The sequence below is a fragment of the Pongo abelii genome, chromosome 5 (genome assembly GCF_028885655.2).
Source record: "Pongo abelii isolate AG06213 chromosome 5, NHGRI_mPonAbe1-v2.0_pri, whole genome shotgun sequence".
Lineage (NCBI taxonomy): Eukaryota > Metazoa > Chordata > Mammalia > Primates > Hominidae > Pongo > Pongo abelii.
In genome coordinates, this window is record NC_071990.2 from 110,537,558 (window position 1) to 110,555,633 (window position 18,076).

An 18,076-nucleotide genomic window follows, 5' to 3' on the forward strand; every position below is an offset into this window, starting at 1 on the left:
CTGTAGGCAGTGTGAACCCTGTTTGTGGCAGAAACATTTTAATTGTAAACAGCAAGGCTCTCTGCCAGGCAGCCCAGATGAACAGGGGTGGCACTGTGCTGGGGTGAGGTGGTTTCTTTGTGGGAACGAAAGCAGACGGCCCACCCTCATCTAGCCCTGGGCCCCTGTCCCCAAGGCCAGCTCACTGAGCCTGCGCTCCTCCTGGAAGCGGATGAGGGCATCTCTCTGGTTGACCAAATCCACCAGCTTCCTCAGGACCTGGTCCTCAGCCTGCCGATCAGCAGCTGTCTTTAGGGTTTCTAAAAGGAGGAGACAAAGCTTAGAGAACAGGGCACGGGGCAGGGAAGCAGGAGGGCCACAACCTAATCCCAGCCTATGTGATTTCTATAACCCGGGCTTTGTTTCCTAAGCTGCCAAATTAGGAGGGTTGCCAACACCAGTGGTTTTCTAGCACTACTGAGCCGCACGGTTTTTTTGAAGGAGATCTTGTATAAAAGCCAACTGTGCAGCTCTGATTGAACTGAAGTGAGAAGGGGCTTTGGAGCCCCCGCCTCTGGCTTCCTCCTGAATTGTATCAGAGGTACACAGACTAGAGGACCATGCTGCTTGGTCAGTATCTGAGATCATGAGGCTTGCATGACACATCCCTGGGATGTGTCTGCTTCTCCCCACATTTCACCTACCTTCCTGGTTCATGTAGCCTCGTAGCTCCTGGTCCAGCTGCCACTGTTTCTCCTCCAGGTTCAACTCCTGCACCCTGTGAAGGTCAGGGATTGTAGAAGCAGAGCTGTCTAAGGTGCCCAAGGGGCTGGAACCTGGCCCATGGGCCACCATCACCATCCCCTTCCCCTTACGTGATCATGAGCTCGGCCTCCTCAGCCACCAGGCTGTTTTTCTTGTCAACGAGCTGTAGCAGCTGTCCTACCCATAGTTTCTTTTGCTGTTCTGGGGAACCTGAGAAGAAGGAAGATGGGTGGGGTGATCAGGAGGCTTCCAGCCAGCACCACAGGAGTTATAGGCTTAGGGGAGACAGGAGAGCAGGGTGTCACAGGTATGTGTTAGCTGTGTGGCATAGCCACTGGGATTCCTACGGGCTGGAGCGTGGAGCTGAACACGGTGCTAGAAGGCAGAGGGGTGTCCTAGCTTGTCACTCACTGCTCTGGCGCCTCAAGGCCAGCTCCAGCTTCACACCCTCGGCTTCTAGCTCCCTCAGGGCAGCCTCGATCTCATTTAGTCGCCGTTGGATAGTCTGAGGGGTACAAGACAGGATACCCAGGAGTCTCTAGGTTGCTCAAGAACAGAGCACTGGAGGAACTCTGATCTCAGGCTCAGAATTTTGACCCCATCAGAATTTTGGGAACCCCTGGGCTTCACCTGGGCCTTGCAGAACCTCTTCATCTCCTCCTCCTTCGCACGGCGCAGCAGAGTCCGACGCCATGTTGGGTAGTTATTCATGGTGCCTGAAGTCTTGGCAAAGGTCTGCAGGGCCTATGGGAAGGTCAGGCCAGTCAGGGATAGGGCCTGGGCCCCCTGGTGGATAGGAGTGTTGTTTGGAAAGGCAGAAAATAACCCGTGCTGAAGTGGGGTAAGCTCTGGTAGAAAAAGTAGAGGCCAGAGATATGACAGACCGAGTGAGAAGACATTCCAAGAGAAGGGTGCAGTGGACCAGTGCAGGTTTCTCCTGTAGTGGGCTGGAGAGTGTTTTGTGGCTGCACGCTGGCCCACTCACCTGTTCCACATCTGAGTCCAAAGGCACATCTTCTTCTTCTTCCTCTTCACTGGAGAAGGGACTCTCTTCTTCCTCCTTCCCCATGGCCACAAGAGCTGAGAAGAAGAAGAACTGAGAAGTTCTGTTGCCTCCAGCATCTGCCCCAGTCAGGCAACAGAGCATGGTGGTGACAGAGGCCCTGCAAGTCTGGTAAAGACTGAATGTATGTGTTGGGGCATGGGAGGAACTGAGGAGAATGGAGCAGAGGAGAAGCTGCCATGGCCTGGAATCCCCACAACTTCCCTCTGTACTCCCTAGAATTCCTCTGCAGGAAGCCAGTGCTCCCACCCTGTCCCACCCTGGGTCAGCACATCTGCGAGGATGGGTTACCTTGAGGGCTCTGGACTGGCAGGCCCCAACCCACAAAGCTGCTCTCCAGGGCGTGGCGGGCCAAGGCAGAGCAGCTGCGGGGGGGCTTGGGTGGAGGCTCCATTTCCGGGTCAGGAGTAAGGTTAAGGGAGGACAACCGCTGGCGCTCCGGGCTGGAGAGGCGGATCCGCCGACGGGTGGGCTGGCTGGGATCTGGAACAGGACCGGCCCCCTCCTGTGAGGCTGTGGGAGTTGAGAGGCCTGGTGGCATGCTATTCTCACTTGGTGTGGGGAGCTCCTGGAAAAGCCACCATGTGGTCTGGTCAGTGACCTGCCCAGGGTGGGGTGAGGTCACGGGGTGAGGCCGCCCCTTCAGAGCAAAGGTGGGCCTTGGCATTCATTCGCTTAAAATTGTTTACAAACAGTGTCCGGCTGTGTTTCAGATACTTGAGAGAACAAGAAGTGTAAGCAGACAGGCATCCCTGCCTTCACAGAGCTTACATGCTAGTAGAGGAAGACATTCAGTTACCCCCAGCAAAGCGCTGGTTTGACGAGACCCTCTTCCTCTTCCCATGCCCCAGTACACATACACGCCTTCACAGTCTTTACCGGACTCTCAGGACCTCCATCACTGCCTTCCTCTTTGTGGTCTGGCTGGGGCAGGTGCTGGAGGCAGTAGAAATGTCCTGGGAAGGGTAGAGAGGGGAGGAGGCATCTGGTGTGGGCAGCCCAGTGCCCAAACACGTAACAGTTTATGAAGGAAGATGGGGAAAACAAGACAGATTTGCAGGTGAATTTCTGCCAGCCTCCTGTTCCTCAGAACCACACATCTGGAGCTTTGCAGGGGACAGAGAAGACCCTGAGCTCAGGAGAACGAAGTGCCACCTTGAGCCTGTTTCCATCCTGTGCCTCTCCATCAAGCTCTTTGTCCCCCAGGCAGGGACAGGCCCAGAGTCTCTCTGGAGGTCTCCCAGGCACACTCACCATCTCCTGGGTGCCGCTCATAGCCACCTGGCCACAGTGTAGCCTCACAGGTATGGCAGCGGAAGCAGCTCCGGTGGAAGAAATGGCCATCGACACAGAGGCGTTCCAGGACATAGAGGTGTTCCCCACAAAGTGCACACAGGTCCCCGGCACTGGCCTGCGTGGACCCCCAGGACACAGGGTCAGGTGGAGCCAAGGCCAGCTCCAAAGTTCTTTCCCTCCGATGAAATGCCCCTGCCCTGCCCTCCCCAGGCTTCTGCCTGCACACGAGGCCTGGCTCTCACCTCCTGGTGTTGGGATGGGGGTGTCAGGGGTACACCAGGCTCTGGGTCAGGTGGCACCTCAGTACTTGGGGTCTCGGCCTCCATCTAAGGAGGTAAGTGCTCAGGCAGGGAGGGTAGAGGGGCAGGGCCAGCTGGGAGGGGATGCGTACAGATGAACATAAGGGGCTGAAGGGAAGGGGAGTGAGACTAGGCAGGGAGGCTGGATGGGGGGTTATAGGACCTGGGGTGGGGAACAAGACATGGGATGAGAAATAGGGAAGACAGTACCGGGAAAGGGGATAAAATGTGGGGTAGGAGACCGATCCGCCCCTGCCTGCATTTACCTCCAAGCGCAGCTTCTTGCCGCCAGCATCCTCTGCGTTTTCCTGCAATAAGTCCTAACAGCTCTGAGTGTGATGTTTTGAGCTCGCAGTCCTCCCCACTTTCTGAATGTCCTCACCATCACCCCAGGATCTCCACTGGGTACCCCCCTGCCCACTCCTCCCTGCTCAGCTCCAGCCCTGCCTAAACTCTCCACCTTGGCCCGGGATCGCTGCAGGGTCCTCTGAAGTTTACCAAGGAATAATACAGCACTGGAGGTCCCTGGTGAGGCCTGGCTGACAGGGCCTGCGGGGAGAGCCAGGGCATCAGTGTGGAAGGGGGGTGCCAATACTGTACTCCCAGAACAGAGAGTCACTCTCCAACCCAGCCCAGGCTGGCCCTCAGAGGGCGCCTTCTCCCTCTTTCTGACTGACACACACACACACACACACACACACACACACACACACACACACACACACACACACACACACACACACACACACACACACACACACACACACACACACACACACACACACACACACACACACACACACACACACACACACGCGGCGCCTTCTCCCTCTTTCTGTCACACACACACACACACACACACACCTCCCCATCCCACCTATCCTGCCCGCCTTTCCTTCAGGTCACCTGGGCTGTGGGCCGCGCTCTTGAAGGCACTGTGGAAGTGGCTGAGGTAGGCAATGAGGCCCAGTGGGTCACTCCCTGCTACCATGGCCTGTGCAGACACCACCGGTGTGATGCCCAGCTCATGCTCTGCCACCTTTAGTGCCCAAGCAGTTGCTTCCAGAGCTCCCAGCCCCTGCAGCTCTGAGGGTTCCCTGTGGAATGTCAGGGAGAAAAGCCAACTAGAGACAAGAACCTAGCCCCACTGAGGGGAGGAGGGGCAGCAGGAGGGGAGGGACAGCAAGCAGCGGCTGGGGTACAAGAAGGCTTGAAGGTAGGTGTGTAGTCTCTGCTACCCAGTGCCCAACCCAGTGACACTACTCCTGGCTTTGGGGGCCTGTGCCATTCACAAAGCTCTCCACTATCTGAATGCATTAGAGTCTCACAAGACTGTCGGCAGATGCAGGGAAGCACACCGTCTCTAGGACTCAACTGGATATGCTAACTCCTACACTGAGACCATGAGAGAGAGGTGGGTCTGCCAGGGACTCACAGCAGGTCAGGCTGCAGCCGGTGCACCAGGGCACACAGAGCTAGCCCGTCAGCCCAGGAGGAAGACAAATCGGAGACGTGGACTCCCGGGTACCCAGCTGTCTGCTCCTGGCACCAGCGTAGCAGCTCCTCCTGGGTGCCTGCCGACCCTGGGAGAGAAGGCTGCGCTGTGCCCAAGGCCCCCTCTGCCCATCCCAGGCATATAGGGAGCCCAGCTGCTGCATGTGGGGGTTCTGTAGGGGAGGAGGAGTCAGGGACCCACCTCTACTAGGGCACCAGCCTAAAGCTCACTATCAGCAGCCCTCCATCCCAATTCTCTTTTAAAAAAATCTCTTTGGAATAAAGTAGAGGAGTGAATAAAGTGAAATCGCAACTGGCTACATAAAGGGCAGCAGACTAAACTGGGAGCAGGGGAGGTTGCCAGCACCGCTATGGCTGTAACGGTGGTTAAAACACTGAAGCGCTTCCATTCAGACTGGCAGCGAACTGCTGCCTGTGCGGTGCTGCCCCTCCGTTCCTCCAGCAGGCCCCCAACCAACCCACCAGCCAACGAGTGCTCCGGCACGCTGCTCCTGTCCTGAGGCTGCAGCTGCTTTGCGGGGACCACCTGGGCCTCGCTGGGTAGTACATATTTTGGTCACCCCTCGGGAGGAAGGCCTGCTCACCGGTGACTGGCATCCCTGTATCTGTCTTGTCGCCGTTCCTCTGCACAGGCTCCTTGGCTAGCACATCATACAGGTCTCGTACCTAAGGCAGCCCCGCTCAGGTCTCAAGGCAGGCTGGCCACACAGCCCCTCAGTCCAGGGGTAAGGGCCTGCTGGGGGTAGGATTGACCCCAAAGGGCAGCGACTGGGCAGGGAGGGCCTGACCTGGGGGAAGGGGGTTGGCTTGGGAAGGCTGGTGTGTGTCGGGGGTCTGACCTGATTGGGGGTCACTGCCCGGAGGTTCAGGTTTGGGTAGCGGGTGGCTGGGTCCAGCCCATACTGGGCCACATTGCGATGCATGTTTTCTGGGGATGTCTGTGACAGAAGCTGGTACAGGCTTTCACTGAGGGGGTGAGGGTAAGGGGCAGGGGTATGAATGGAAGGGCACCTGTCAGCACCTACCCCTCAGGAACTGCCAGGCCTTTTCTTCTGCCTATTTCTCCGTCTATTCACCCAGCACCCCTGCCCCTCTTCCTGAACCTTGTCACATGTCCTGCCCTGCCCACATCCCCCTCAAATCAGGTCTTACCGCTCAGCCAACACCTCTAGGGACTCAGCGCCCTCTGCCCACCGCTTCACCATCCAGGCTGCGTCAAAGGCTGCCAGGAAGCCCCGTGCCACTCCAGTGCCCAGGGGCCAGAAGGGCTGCAGTGTCAGAGGAATAGGAAGCAGCTCAGGGAGAATCCAACAGGAGCATCCCAAGCCCAGATACCCACCAAGGTCACAGCAGAAGGGTCTGTCCCCACACCAGGCAGCCCTTAGCTCCTCCCCTCTGCAGGCAGACCTTTTTATCCCCTCCTCCATACTAGGCAGCTCCCTCCCCTAACCATGAAACCCCTGTGCCTCCTGAACCCCTCACCTCCACCAGGCAGTCCCCCACCAGTCCCAGCAGCAGGCGGGCGCCATGCCTCTCTTGCACACGAACAGAACTCTCTGCCCGCATCATGCTCGTGAAGTCAAAGGCAGAGACATCAGGCTGCCCATGGGCATCCTGGGCAAACTCTAGTTTCCCGAGCTTGCCATGGGTGGCAAAGTCAGCAGCTTCCCGGGCAAAGCGCTGCAGAGCCTCGGGCACCACATTGGCACTGCCTAGCAGCCGATCGGTGTCTGGCCAGTCCTGTATGGTCAACAGAGCAGAACCTCAGAGACCTCTGAGAGCAGGTTCACTGGGCCAGTGCCACCCCCTTGGGTGCAGAAGGTGCATATCCTGGGACCCAGAGAAGGAAGGGGCTGCCCTAGACTACACAGCAGTTGAAGGCTGAGCTGGGACTAGAATTCCGGCAGCCTGGAATTCTCAAAGCCCTTTCTTCAGCACTCACCCTGCTGCTGGGTGTCCCAGGCTCTGTTCTGCCCATATCATTACTGTCATATACTTGCCACAAACTCAAGAGCTTTAGTTTGTCCATCACTTAGAAACAACATGCCTAATTTATCAGCATACTCATGAGAATTAGATGAGAGATGCAAATTTAACTCTCAACACAGTCTCTAGCACATGGTAGGCACTCAACTAGTTCATTCATTCAGCAAATACATACTGAGCACTTACTATGTATTTGGCACTGTTCCAGGTACTGGCAATTAGCAGCAAGCAACAGACAAAGAGACAAAAATGCCTGCCCTCACGGAGTTGACACATATCAACTGTGGCTGGTATAAGGTGTTTAGCCCAGAATATGATTCCTGTTGCCTTGTAAATCCCAGGGGAGAACTTTTTTTTTTTTTTTTTGGAGACAGAGTTTCACTTTGTTGACCAGGCTGGAGTGCAGTGGCACAATCTTGGCTCACTGCAATTTCCACCTCCCAGGTTCAAATGATTCTCCTGCCTCAGCCTCCCGAGTAGCTGGGACTACAGGCGCCTGCCAACACGCCCAGCTAATTTTTGTACTTTTAGTAGAGACGGGGTTTCACCATGTTGGCCAGGCTGGTCTTGAACTCCTGACCTCAGGTGATCCACCCACCTCGGCTTCCCAAAGTGCTGGGATTACAGGCGTGAGCCACCATGCCTGGCCGAGAGAACTTTTAGAGGTGAAGTTAATGCCAGGACAAAGGCAGGAGAGGACGGGGTCCCCACACCCAGGTGTCGACTATGTCCAAGCCTAGCCTCTGCCTCCCAGGGCTCACCACCCAGCCTCTCCTGGCCAGGACTGGGCCTCACCTGGCGCAGCACCCCCAGTCGCAGCAGGCACTGCTTCTTGGCTGTCATCACAAAGTAGTGGGTGTCGTCCTTGTAGTACACAATGTTCTCCAGATCAATGCCTGGGGGTACAGGGCAGGGGACAGTAGATATGTCTCCTGATAATGCATCACCTTCCCTAAACATCCCAACATGGCCTGACCTGAGCTGGGATCCCAGCTTAGGCTGCAGTGAGTGCTCCACGCATAGAACCCCACAAGTCCTGATGACACAACCAACCATCTGTCCCAGGCCCAGGAGGCCTGAGGACTTAGAGCAAAGAGGGAAGCTTGGAGGGGGGTGGCATTTGGGAGACCTGCACCACCTGGTTGCATGACAGTGCAAAATCAAAGTAAACAGAGGCACCTTCTTGAAGTACCACTTAAGCAAAACTCCCATACACAGGTTCATCTCTGAGAGATTCCAGGACTTTTCATGCTGGGTGGTCAACTAGGGCTGTGCCTGCTTAATCCCTGAGGGGACAGGTTCCTTCTCCTTTGCTGCTGAGACCAAAAAAACAGAAAAGTGTGGAGTTCCTTGCAGTGGGGACAAGTTTGGAAGGGAGAGGCAGGAGCCAGGCCACAGTCAGGCAGGGGGAGGGGAAATTCAGCAAGAGGGTCCCTGACCTGTGGCTTTGAGAAGGCTCTGGAAGAAGCTCTGGTTGTAGATCCTGGCTACACCACTGATCTCCGGCACCTGTGTCTCCTCCACAGTGCGTCCATTCACAAAGTTGGCTGTGATGCCAATGGCCAGTTTGCCTCGCATTTCTCGAACTTTGAAGCCTAGAGGTGGCGGTAGGTGAACAATGGCAGGAGGAGGGGGTTATAACAATCTAGAAAGGCCCAGGATGTGCCAGAGATGCTGGCTTCTTTGAGGGAAGTGATCACTCACCTTCAGGGACGAATTTACCTCCTGCAGCCGAGATAAGGACATCAAATTCATAGTTGGCCAGCTGGGCAGGGGGGTTGGGTTGGAGCTGGGCACGCCAGCCACTCCCTAGGGCAGGGGGTATGAGAGGCACAAAGGTGTAGAAGTCATAAGAGCCCCTATACTCTCAGGACAAGCCAGTGAAATCATCAAAACCTGTGTAAAGGACTCTCTGGTTTAGCAGCAATGATATATTATCTATCAGATTACACCTTCACAGCAGCTATGGAAGGCAGGTAAGGAAGGAAGTATTATTCTTGTTTTGCAAATGCTCAATCTGAGGCTCAGAGTGGCTTGCCCAAGGCCACACTATTAGAAAAGGAGACTCCTGGCTGGCATGGTGGGTCACGTCTGTAATCCCAGCACTTTGGGAGACTGAGGTGGGTGGATCACTTGAGGTCAGCAGTTCGAGACCAGCCTGGCCAACATAGTGAAACCCCGTCTCTACTTAAAAAAATACAAAAATTAGCTGGGCGTGGTGGCACATGCCTGTAATCCCAGCTCCTCAGGAGGCTGAGGCAGGAGAATCGCTTGAAACTGGGTGGCGGAGGTTGCAGTGAGCCGAGATCATGCCACTGCACTCCAGCCTGGGTGACAGAATGAGACTCTGTCTCAAAACAAAAACAAAAAAGGACACTCCTGGCCCACCCTTTTTCAGACACTGGCCAAGTTCTTGATGGGGGAGGGGGAGATTCCAGGGAGCACAGAAATACTTACCCTTCCTAGAAGGGGGCTGGAGGCCAGTGAAAGTGACACCCCAGTGAATTTCCACCCCCAGCAGCAATGCTACCTTCAGCAGAAGCAGCTGGAGCTGCCGGATGCCTGGAAGGGAGAGGACATTAGGAACAGGGACCCTAGGGCAGCACAAGCTCACCATGTACCAGTGTATGCCTGGTCAGGGTCAGACTGGAAAAGGTCTTAGCGATCACTCAGCCCAAAAGCCCACTTATAGATGGGGGACCTGAATCTTCAAGGTCACCTGGCTGATATGGATCTTGTCCACTTCGACTCTTGGCTGGCCCAGCATTTCCCCACTGGCCTGCCTCTAGGCCCAGGCTCACCCGCCCCTCCAGGCCACCACGTGGTGCTCACTGATGTGGTCCAGGGTGCCAGTGCAGAAGCGCCCGTAGAACTTCTTAGCACCGAGTGCCCGCAGGTCATGGATGGTGAAGGGCCAGAGGTGGAGCACGTTGTGGCGAGAGAACTTGGTGCGCTTTTCTACCAGCACCACTCGGGCCCCCAGTAGCGCCAGCTCCACAGCGACCCGCAGCCCGCAAGGTCCAGCACCCACCACCAGGCACTGTGAACACACAGGGCAGTGAGGGCGTGGCATCCTGTCCCTCCTCTGACTCCCCGCATTCTCCACACCCCATCCCAGGCACCGTGTATCCACCTTGGTGCTGGTGCAGGCCCGGCCCTGCTGGTAGACAGGCTGGCCTGCTCGCTTGTCCAGCTTGGTCCACAGTGACTTGGCACTCCAGTAGTTGAGCTGGTTCTTGATCTTGTGGTACTGGGGCAGCCCCCCACCGGGTTCCAGCCCCAGGGCCCCACATAGCTCCTGGAAGCTGCTCAGCACGTCCTGGCACAGCTGGGCCTGCAGGAAGCTCTCAAAGTGGGCATGCGCTGGGTTGGTGGAGGTGGGTGAAGCCATGGAGGCCTACTGGGGAGGGCAGCAGCTGGGCAGAGGCGAGTGGCTGGAGAGGTGGAAAAAGGGGAAGAAGCTGGAGAACAGAAGAAATAAAAAGGAAGGGGAGGCGAAGAGCGCAGGCTGGTGTCCCCAGGGAGCTCGGGATTCACCAGTGATTGGCTCTGCTCCTCCCAGCCCATTCCCCTGCCAGCATCTGCTCCAGAGACAGCTGCTATCCCGTCCACTCCAAGTGAAATTTGCCAAATTTGGAAGTGAAAAACACTAGTCTTGGGCACAGAAGGCACATGGGGCACCAGAGGAGCCTCCAGTTCAGCCTCCCTGTCCAGGGATCTCCAAGCCCTGGGGTAGGAATTCTTAGCCTGCCTTCCTTAGGCCTTGGAATCAGGGCGTGGGGGGATTTCTTAGATGTGGAGAGGACAGAGCTGCCTTTGCATGCAACACAGGGACAGATCTGGTACCCACAACCCCAGCTGCTGAGCATACATCCTGCCCCATCTCCCTCCATGCGTCCCTGTACCGGCGCCCCTTGATGGCCTCAGTGCCACGCTGGGTGTGAGAAGTGTCTCATGGCAAGGGCAAAGTTTTTCTCAGCACTCGTGCTTGCCTCCTGACAGAGAAACGGCCTCTGTCCGCGTGGGTTCCACTTCCCTCCACCAAACTACCTCAACAAACGGCGGGAGGATGTTGCGACTGACTGGGGAAAGGAGGCCTGGGTCTATTTCTGACGCACTGTGGTCAAAACACTTCCTCTGTGAATGTGCCCTACTCCAAGGGGCCGTGGGTAGGGCTGGGGGTCGACCGCAGCCGGCTTCGCCCCTCCCAGGTTCCCCCCTCCCTGATCGACCCCTACCCCGCCCCGCCCCCTGTGCGCCCGGGCGCACTCTCCCAGGAATCTCCGGAGACAAGGCCTCGCTTTGTCGCCCCCTCCCACGCCGCCTGAAGGGTGCCCGAGGGGGTTTCTCACGCGGGGCCCAGAAGGGGTCAGAGGGTATGGAGGAGGCGGGTGTCCACAGCAGCGTTGAGGGTGAGTGGCAGTGGGGGCAGGTCCCTGAGGCTCAGGCCCCTCCACCATCCAGCTGCCCCTCCTTCCCAGCCCGCCGCACCGAGACAGGAGATGAAAGCCTCCCGCTGCGGGTCGCCCGGACGAGGGCAGACGGAATCTTAAGACGGAAGGGCAAAGATCCTTCTTGGGGGTGGAGGGTGGAAGGAGGAAGACCTCGGCGAAAGGGGAGAAAGGGGCGACCCAGCCTGGAAACGCCAGGACAAAGGCTGTGAGAGGGGTGGAGCGGTCTGAAAGGATGGAGAGGGAGCTGGACCGCGGGCAGCAGCAGTGGGGGTCCCCGACACTCTGGACGGCAAAGTCCGGACGCGGGGTGAGCAGGGCTGGGCTGAGGGAAGACCTGCCCGACCTGCCAGGCGTGGTTCCCGAGCGCCCGCAGCCGCATTTCCCCGGAAGCGCACCCCACCTTACCCCACCCCGCCGCGGGGCGCGCAGCCGGCCCCGCTGGACGACTTACCGGCGGCTCCGAGGCCGGGAGGGGCCGCTTCCTGCCGGGCTGGCAACCAGGTCGGAGCGGGTGGGAGGGCGGGGGCGGGGACGGGGACGGGGGCGGAAACGCCGAGATCGGGCGGGGATGCTGGGATGCAGGGCGGCCCGGGGCGAGCGCTGGAGTCCCGCGGAGTGTGGGCTTCCGCGAGGGGCGCGGGGCGCCGCCCGGGCTTTATTCGGGACTCATTAGCATCTCATTACTTCTGGATCCCTCCACCGCCTCCAGCGGGGACAGTCTTGGGCCCGCCCCTGCCTGCAGGGTGGCGCCCGAGGGCGTGGCGCTGCGGACACCGCGTTCCGCTCTGGGGCCTCCGGGTGGGTCCGGCCTGTTGGGGGCTGAGGAACTCGAGAGTCAGGGCGCCCTGTGCTGGACCGCGCACCCTCGGCCTGGGCTCCTTCCCGGCGCTTGCGCGTGCATGGCTAGCTCTTTCCCCGCGGCAAGGCGAGGACCACCCGCCCCCGGCGCGGTCCCAGGTCCGCTGGCAGCCTCCCAGCGCCGGGCCGAGAGGGCGCTCAGGCTCCACAAGAGGTTTGGAAAAGCCAGCGGGTCCGAGGGTGGCGCCGGAACGTCTGCGCTCTCCTCCAGTCTCCCACCTGGAGATCCACGGCCCGGGCGCCCCAGAATGGATCCAAGCGCAGAGTGCGCCTCCCATGAGACAGGTCGACCCCTAAGCCCGTGCCGAGGGCAAAGGGCGCGGATGAAAGTCATGGAAACTCAGCAATCTGCAGCTTCCAAATGGATATGAGAAGTGAGAGGGAAGGGGATGGCGGGGCGGGTTAGACCACCACTAAGAGGTGGGGAATGGGAGGGGTGTGTGGAAGAGAGACCAAGTCTTCAAAGAATGCCTTAGAGTGAGGACCCACGGGACTGTCTGCTGAAAAGGGCTGGAGAGGCCTTTGGGATCAGCTTCGTCCTATTCCCGATAAGGAAACAGCGCCTAAAGTGAAGGGACGCGTCCAGTCTTTCAGCTAGTTAATATTAAAAAACATCGTCTCATTTATTGACCGTCATCCTATGAGTATTACCCTCAACATCAGTGCTGGCAACAGTCCCATTTTACCAAAAAGGAAACCGAGTCACAGAGGTTCTGTGATCTGCACACAGCAAGTGGCAGAGCTGTTTGGGGGCCCAGGTCTGTCTGGGCTCCACCACCCCAGGGTTGACCCAAAATGACGCATGAAAGGCTGGCATTATAAGAAGCTGTTTCTTGTTTAGAGGAAGTGACACTGTTACACTGGAAACACTAATAAAACCCAGGAATAAATAAGAGGGTTGCTGTCCTTGAGATCCAGAGACCATAAAGAAGTGGGAGGCAATAGGGCTCTCCCTTTATTCTCACTTTGCATTTCATCTGGAAAATCTCTTGAGACCCAGTAAGACCTGAACACTCACTGTTCCCAGCTCGAGCTGAGAAGCAGGCAGTGGGAGGAAAGCAAGGGGAAATGCCTGTTCTCTGCCAGGAGAGACGAGGGAATTCAGCCAGGTCACGCTCAGAAAACTAGGGCAGCCTCTCAGTTAGGCCCATCCTAGCTTTTGAGTGTGACACGTCATTTGGCTTGAAATGAATTTGCCGAATATCAGACACACCCATATTTAAATATAGTGTAAAAACGTTCTAAAGTCCACTACAGCTGGGTTACCCTGGGCTCCACCACCCCAGGGTTGATTCAAAATGATGCGTGAAAGGCTGGCATTATACGAAGCTATGTCTTGTTTAAGAGGAAGTGAACTGTCACACTGGAAACACTAATAAAACCGAGGAATAAATAAGAGGGTTGCTGTCCTTGAGATCCAGAGACCATAAGAGATCCCGAGACAGTCCCTGGCTTCTAGAATAATCTCATTTCCCTTTCACTAGCAGATGGTACACAACTAGCCGCTCCACTTATTGCCTTTGCAGAGGCTTAGTGGGGTCTGGCTTGACTCAATGCCTTTTGCCAAGCAGGGTCATGTGGCTCTATGAATGACACATCATCAAATTTGTCTTTAAAGAAGATCAGAGAACAATAATGAGTTCATCAGTGCTACAAACTGCTGACTTGGAGTTTCAACTTATGCTAATTAAATACTTAACATGGGGGCATAAAGCAGCAGGGAATACATCGTTCTGGAATCCAGAAGGTCTGGTTGGATTCCAGCTTTGCTTCACGCTAGCCTAGTGTGACCTTGGATGTCACCAACCACACTTCATCTGCCCATCTCTAAATGGAGGCAGTTTAATTACTCAGCCTTCTCAGCCCATTTCTACTCCAAAATCCTATCATTCAATGCTGTCCTAAGAAATGAACAGACTAGAAGACCCAAACCAAGTTCTACTTAGAATTTCTTCCAAGAAAAAAAAAAAAAAAACTCTATTAAAGCTATTTGTTAACTACAAGAATTTCTCTCCTTAATTAGAATCTTGAGTCATGATTCAAATTACGTGTATACAGAACTAAAAATACTGGCACAATCACACTGGCCAATTCATATTGGATCAAATAAGTGGGTGATACATGAAGTCAGTTTAAAAAGAGTCCCATTCTAAGGCTGGGCACAGTGGCTCACGCCTGTAATCCCAGCACTTTGGGAGGCTGAAGCGGGCAGATCACCTGAGGTCGGGAGTTCGAGACCCGCCTGACCAACATGGAGAAACCCCATCTCTATGAAAAATACAAAATTAGCCAGGCATGGTGGCGCATGCCTGTAATCCCAGCTACTCAGGAAGGCTGAGGCAGGAGAATCGCTTGAACTCGGGAGGCAGAGGTTGTGGTGAGCTGAGATCATTCCATTGCACTCCAGCCTGGGCAACAAGGGCAAAACTCCGTCCAAAAAAGGAAAAAAAGGAGTCCCATTCTAATGTTCTTGCTAACGGTAAAACCTAGCAGTAGCCTAGGTTAAAAACCTGAGCCATTAGGACAGGATCCCCTTTCCTCTGCCCCATACCATGTTCTGTCACCTCCCAATTTCTTATCTCCTAGGCCCAGAAACTGGGTCCCTAGTACTGTAGGTGACATGTTTAAGTCACCCTGTAGTATGGCTTTGTACCTGCGGGCCAGTATCTTCAAGCAACAAACCCATGGTCCTGGGCCGGGAAGCTGTGGCTGCAGTATAGCCAGAGACAAAGCCCATGATTTAAAAACAGTGATATCTGCGCCAAAGGTGTAGAGTGCGCCATGAGAGGATGTGACAACGTGGTTTGATTGAGGTTAGAGGACAGATGGGTAGTCATGAATCAAGAGTGGGGGCAGACAACTTTCAAGGCTGAGAAACCACCTGCCACAAAGCCCTCAGGCAAGAAAGAGCTGGGTATGTTTGGGGAACAGCAAGGAACCCACATGACTAGAAATGAGAATGGGGAAGAGGGTCCCAAGAGGAAGTTGGAGATTTTATTCTAAAGGCCAATGGAAACTCTGTAGGATTTTAAGCAGAGCAGAGACACGGTCATATTTATCCTAATAACTAATGCAAATCCATTCATTTAGCAAGGCACTCTGTTTGATGCTAAGCTAAGGGTACAATGGTGAGCCCAAACAGATCACCACTTCCAGTGGAGAAAGCCCAGCAGGAGGTGGTAGAAAGGATCAATCAGGTCTTTGTCAGGAGTACAGGCAAGTGACATGGTGTAGTGAGGATGGCAGAAGTGGATGGAGTCAAAAGATATTTCAAGGTGAAACTGACATAACATGGCCATGAATTGGGTGTGGGGGTGAGGTGGGCCCCTTCAGGAATGACACCCAGCTTTGTCTCTTGGCTTGGAGTGGGTAAGTCACAAATTTGGGGCCCCCATTCTTTCCTATTCTTCCTTCCCACCTTATTCCTCTGTATGCTGCTTTTTACTCCATACCTTCCCCAGAAGTCAAAGCACAATTATGATTTCATAGACTCTGAGATAACACAAGGACTCTACCTTGAGAGGCTGCAAAGATTAAACACATAAATTAAGTTCAGGATCAGTTAAATACTTGCCCATATTTTTGTAATAAGACTGCCTTTGCCCTTCAAACACTAAGATTATAAGAAACATTTATCCAGAAGCCACTTAACCAAACTAAAATTATCCTGAGAGGTGGATTTTTAAAATGTAGTTTTGTTTTTAACTCTGATTTGGTCTAAGGAAGCTTCAGTTTAACTTTTCATTTAACAAGGATAAAGTAATATGAATGAACTAAAACCAATACCCAAACTATTCTTTTAGAAAGTCATCTTTGAATTATATTTAAAGTGACATATTATGGATATTAGGAATTCAGAATAAAAGTTCTCTACCCTGACCCCTGCTCAAGTTTTTTCCTTTTTTCACACTTCACACTGAATGTAGTACCACTTTTCAGACTCACATAAAAAAGCTAAGATCCCTTGCTGTTACCAAAATGTGTTTAAATTCCTACATTTTGTATTACTGAGAATGTGGGCTGAGTACAGTGGCTTGTGTCTGTAATCCCAGCACTCTGTGAGGCTGAGGTGGGAGGATCACTTGAGCTCAGGAGTTTGAGACAAGCCTGGGTAACGTAGTGAGACCTCGTCTCTAAAAAAAAATTTAAAAATTAGCTGAGCGTGGTGGTGCATGCCTGTGGTCCCAGGTACTCAGGAGGCTAAGAGGCTGTAGTGAGCCATGATCATGCCACTGCACTTCAGCCTGTGACAGAGCAAGACCCTATGTCCAAAAAAAAGAAGAGAATGTCATCAAATGAGCTTTAGTTTAAAAGCTGTTGATGTCCTATGTTTCAAGGTAGAATGAAATATATATATAAATACACACACACATACACACACACACACACTCCAGTAAGCTAAAGTCTTTTGCTGCTTAATTATGTGTAAAGAATTTGAGAGCAGGATAAACTATCACGACATTCCGGCTTCTTTTAGAGGTCACTCCTTGAGAGCTGCTATTTACAAAAGGCAAGCCAAGCAGATTTTTTACAGGTCATTCCTCTTTATCTGCTGTTTACAAAAGCAAGACAAAGAGTTTTCTTTCAATTCTTAAGAGTTTAGGCTTAAGTTTAGAAACTGAAAATGAAATTTTACCTTAATGCTTATTAAGGATAACAAAAATAAAACAAACCTACCCTAAACTTAAAATATTCTCAGTCAAAAATTTGAAAAAAGGGCTCACTTACAGAGGCTCCTGTTAACTAAGACATTTTCACCTTACTAGTAACTTTCATCCAACTGGCAAATTTCAATTAAGTTTTTTTTTAAATTATACTTTAAGTTCTAGGGTACATGTGCACAACATGCAGGTTACATAGGTATACATGTGCCATGTTGGTTTGCTGTACCCATCAACTTGCCATTTACATTAGGTATTTCTCGTAATCCTATCCCTCCCCCAGCCCCCCACCCTACGACAGGCCCTGGTATGTATGTGATGTTCCCCGCCTTGTGTCCAAGTGTTCTCATTGTTCAATTCCCATCTATGAGTGAGAACATGTGGTGTTTGGTTTTCTGTTCCTGTGTTAGTTTGCTGAGAATGATGATTTCCAGTTTCATCCATGTCCCTGCAAGGGACATGAACTCATCCATCCTTTTTTATGGCTGCATAGTATTCCATGGTGTATATGTGCCACATTTTCTTACCAATTAAGCTTTAAATCAATAGTAGTGAAACACTAACATGATTATACGGTAGTTACTCAATTTCTGTAGACCATAACTTTCACTATTATTGTTCTATGTAAAAAAGTTATAATTGTATGCAGGTGGCACATGCTTGTAATCCCAGCACTTTAGGAGGCCGAGGTGGGAGGACTGCTTGAGGCCAGGAGTTTGAGGCCAGCCTGGGCAATATAGTGAGACCCTGTCTCCACTTAAAAAAAGAAAAAAGTACGCTATAATTCCAGACATAGGCCCTCAATTTTAGTCAAAAAGTTCTATAACATTAAGCAGGTCACATTCCTGAATTAGTAAGTTCTTATTAAATATGTAATTTTTAATAATAACTTAATAAGTAGGAAATAAATTACGTATTTAATAATAAATAAGAAATTACTTATTTAATAAGAAAATTGTCATTTTCTTTTGGTTCTATTAACCTTGGGGATAAGAAATCCAGCTTAAAGTTTTAAAAGCCTGTGCCCTAGTTCTAGTTCTACCACTTACTGTATGACATTTCGCAACAGACTTTCTCTTTGGGATCCATGTTCTCATATGTACAATAAGCATAATAATTACTCACCTCATCAGAATGTCATGAAGATTAAGATGAGACATGCTTCCAGTGGTTAAGGTGTGTCCCAGACACTGCTCCCCT

The 18,076-nt window shown here is 53.2% G+C and overlaps 1 protein-coding gene across 6 annotated transcripts; it reads right to left on the reverse strand.

The window, feature by feature from the left end:
* Window positions 1-21: 21 nt before the first annotated feature.
* On the reverse strand, window positions 22-12,204 carry MICAL1 (microtubule associated monooxygenase, calponin and LIM domain containing 1). Of its 6 annotated transcripts, none has more exons than XM_024248274.3 (25): window positions 11,809-12,204; window positions 10,037-10,337; window positions 9,736-9,943; window positions 9,361-9,465; window positions 8,608-8,712; window positions 8,343-8,498; window positions 7,699-7,799; window positions 6,400-6,657; window positions 6,070-6,185; window positions 5,757-5,883; window positions 5,502-5,583; window positions 4,838-4,985; window positions 4,309-4,499; window positions 3,863-3,951; window positions 3,669-3,710; window positions 3,346-3,429; window positions 3,062-3,218; window positions 2,687-2,763; window positions 2,099-2,375; window positions 1,730-1,824; window positions 1,375-1,488; window positions 1,156-1,249; window positions 855-954; window positions 684-757; window positions 22-299 (listed from the first exon to the last, which is right to left on the reverse strand). In XM_024248274.3, the coding sequence occupies exons 2-25, from the start codon at window positions 10,292-10,294 to the stop codon at window positions 151-153; spliced, it is 3,207 nt and encodes a 1,068-aa protein (XP_024104042.2). In that variant the 5' UTR covers window positions 10,295-10,337; window positions 11,809-12,204; the 3' UTR covers window positions 22-150. The 6 variants fall into 6 exon arrangements, with proteins under 6 accessions (XP_024104042.2, XP_063581010.1, XP_063581011.1 ...); XM_063724940.1 differs by having other exon boundaries at window positions 11,763-11,815; XM_063724941.1 differs by having other exon boundaries at window positions 11,701-11,815.
* Between the last annotated feature and the right edge of the window lie 5,872 nt (window positions 12,205-18,076).

Bases quoted from the DNA above. Each gene is read 5' to 3' on its own strand.
- MICAL1 (XM_024248274.3), bottom strand. From the start codon at position 10,294: ATGGCTTCACCCACCTCCACCAACCCAGCGCATGCCCACTTTGAGAGC. The intron at 6,658-7,698 runs GTGAGGCCCAGT...TTGACCATACAG, and splicing joins GACTGGGGGTGCTGCGCCAG to GACTGGCCAGACACCGATCG. The intron at 1,250-1,374 runs GTGAAGCCCAGG...TGTACCCCTCAG, and splicing joins AGAGGTTCTGCAAGGCCCAG to ACTATCCAACGGCGACTAAA.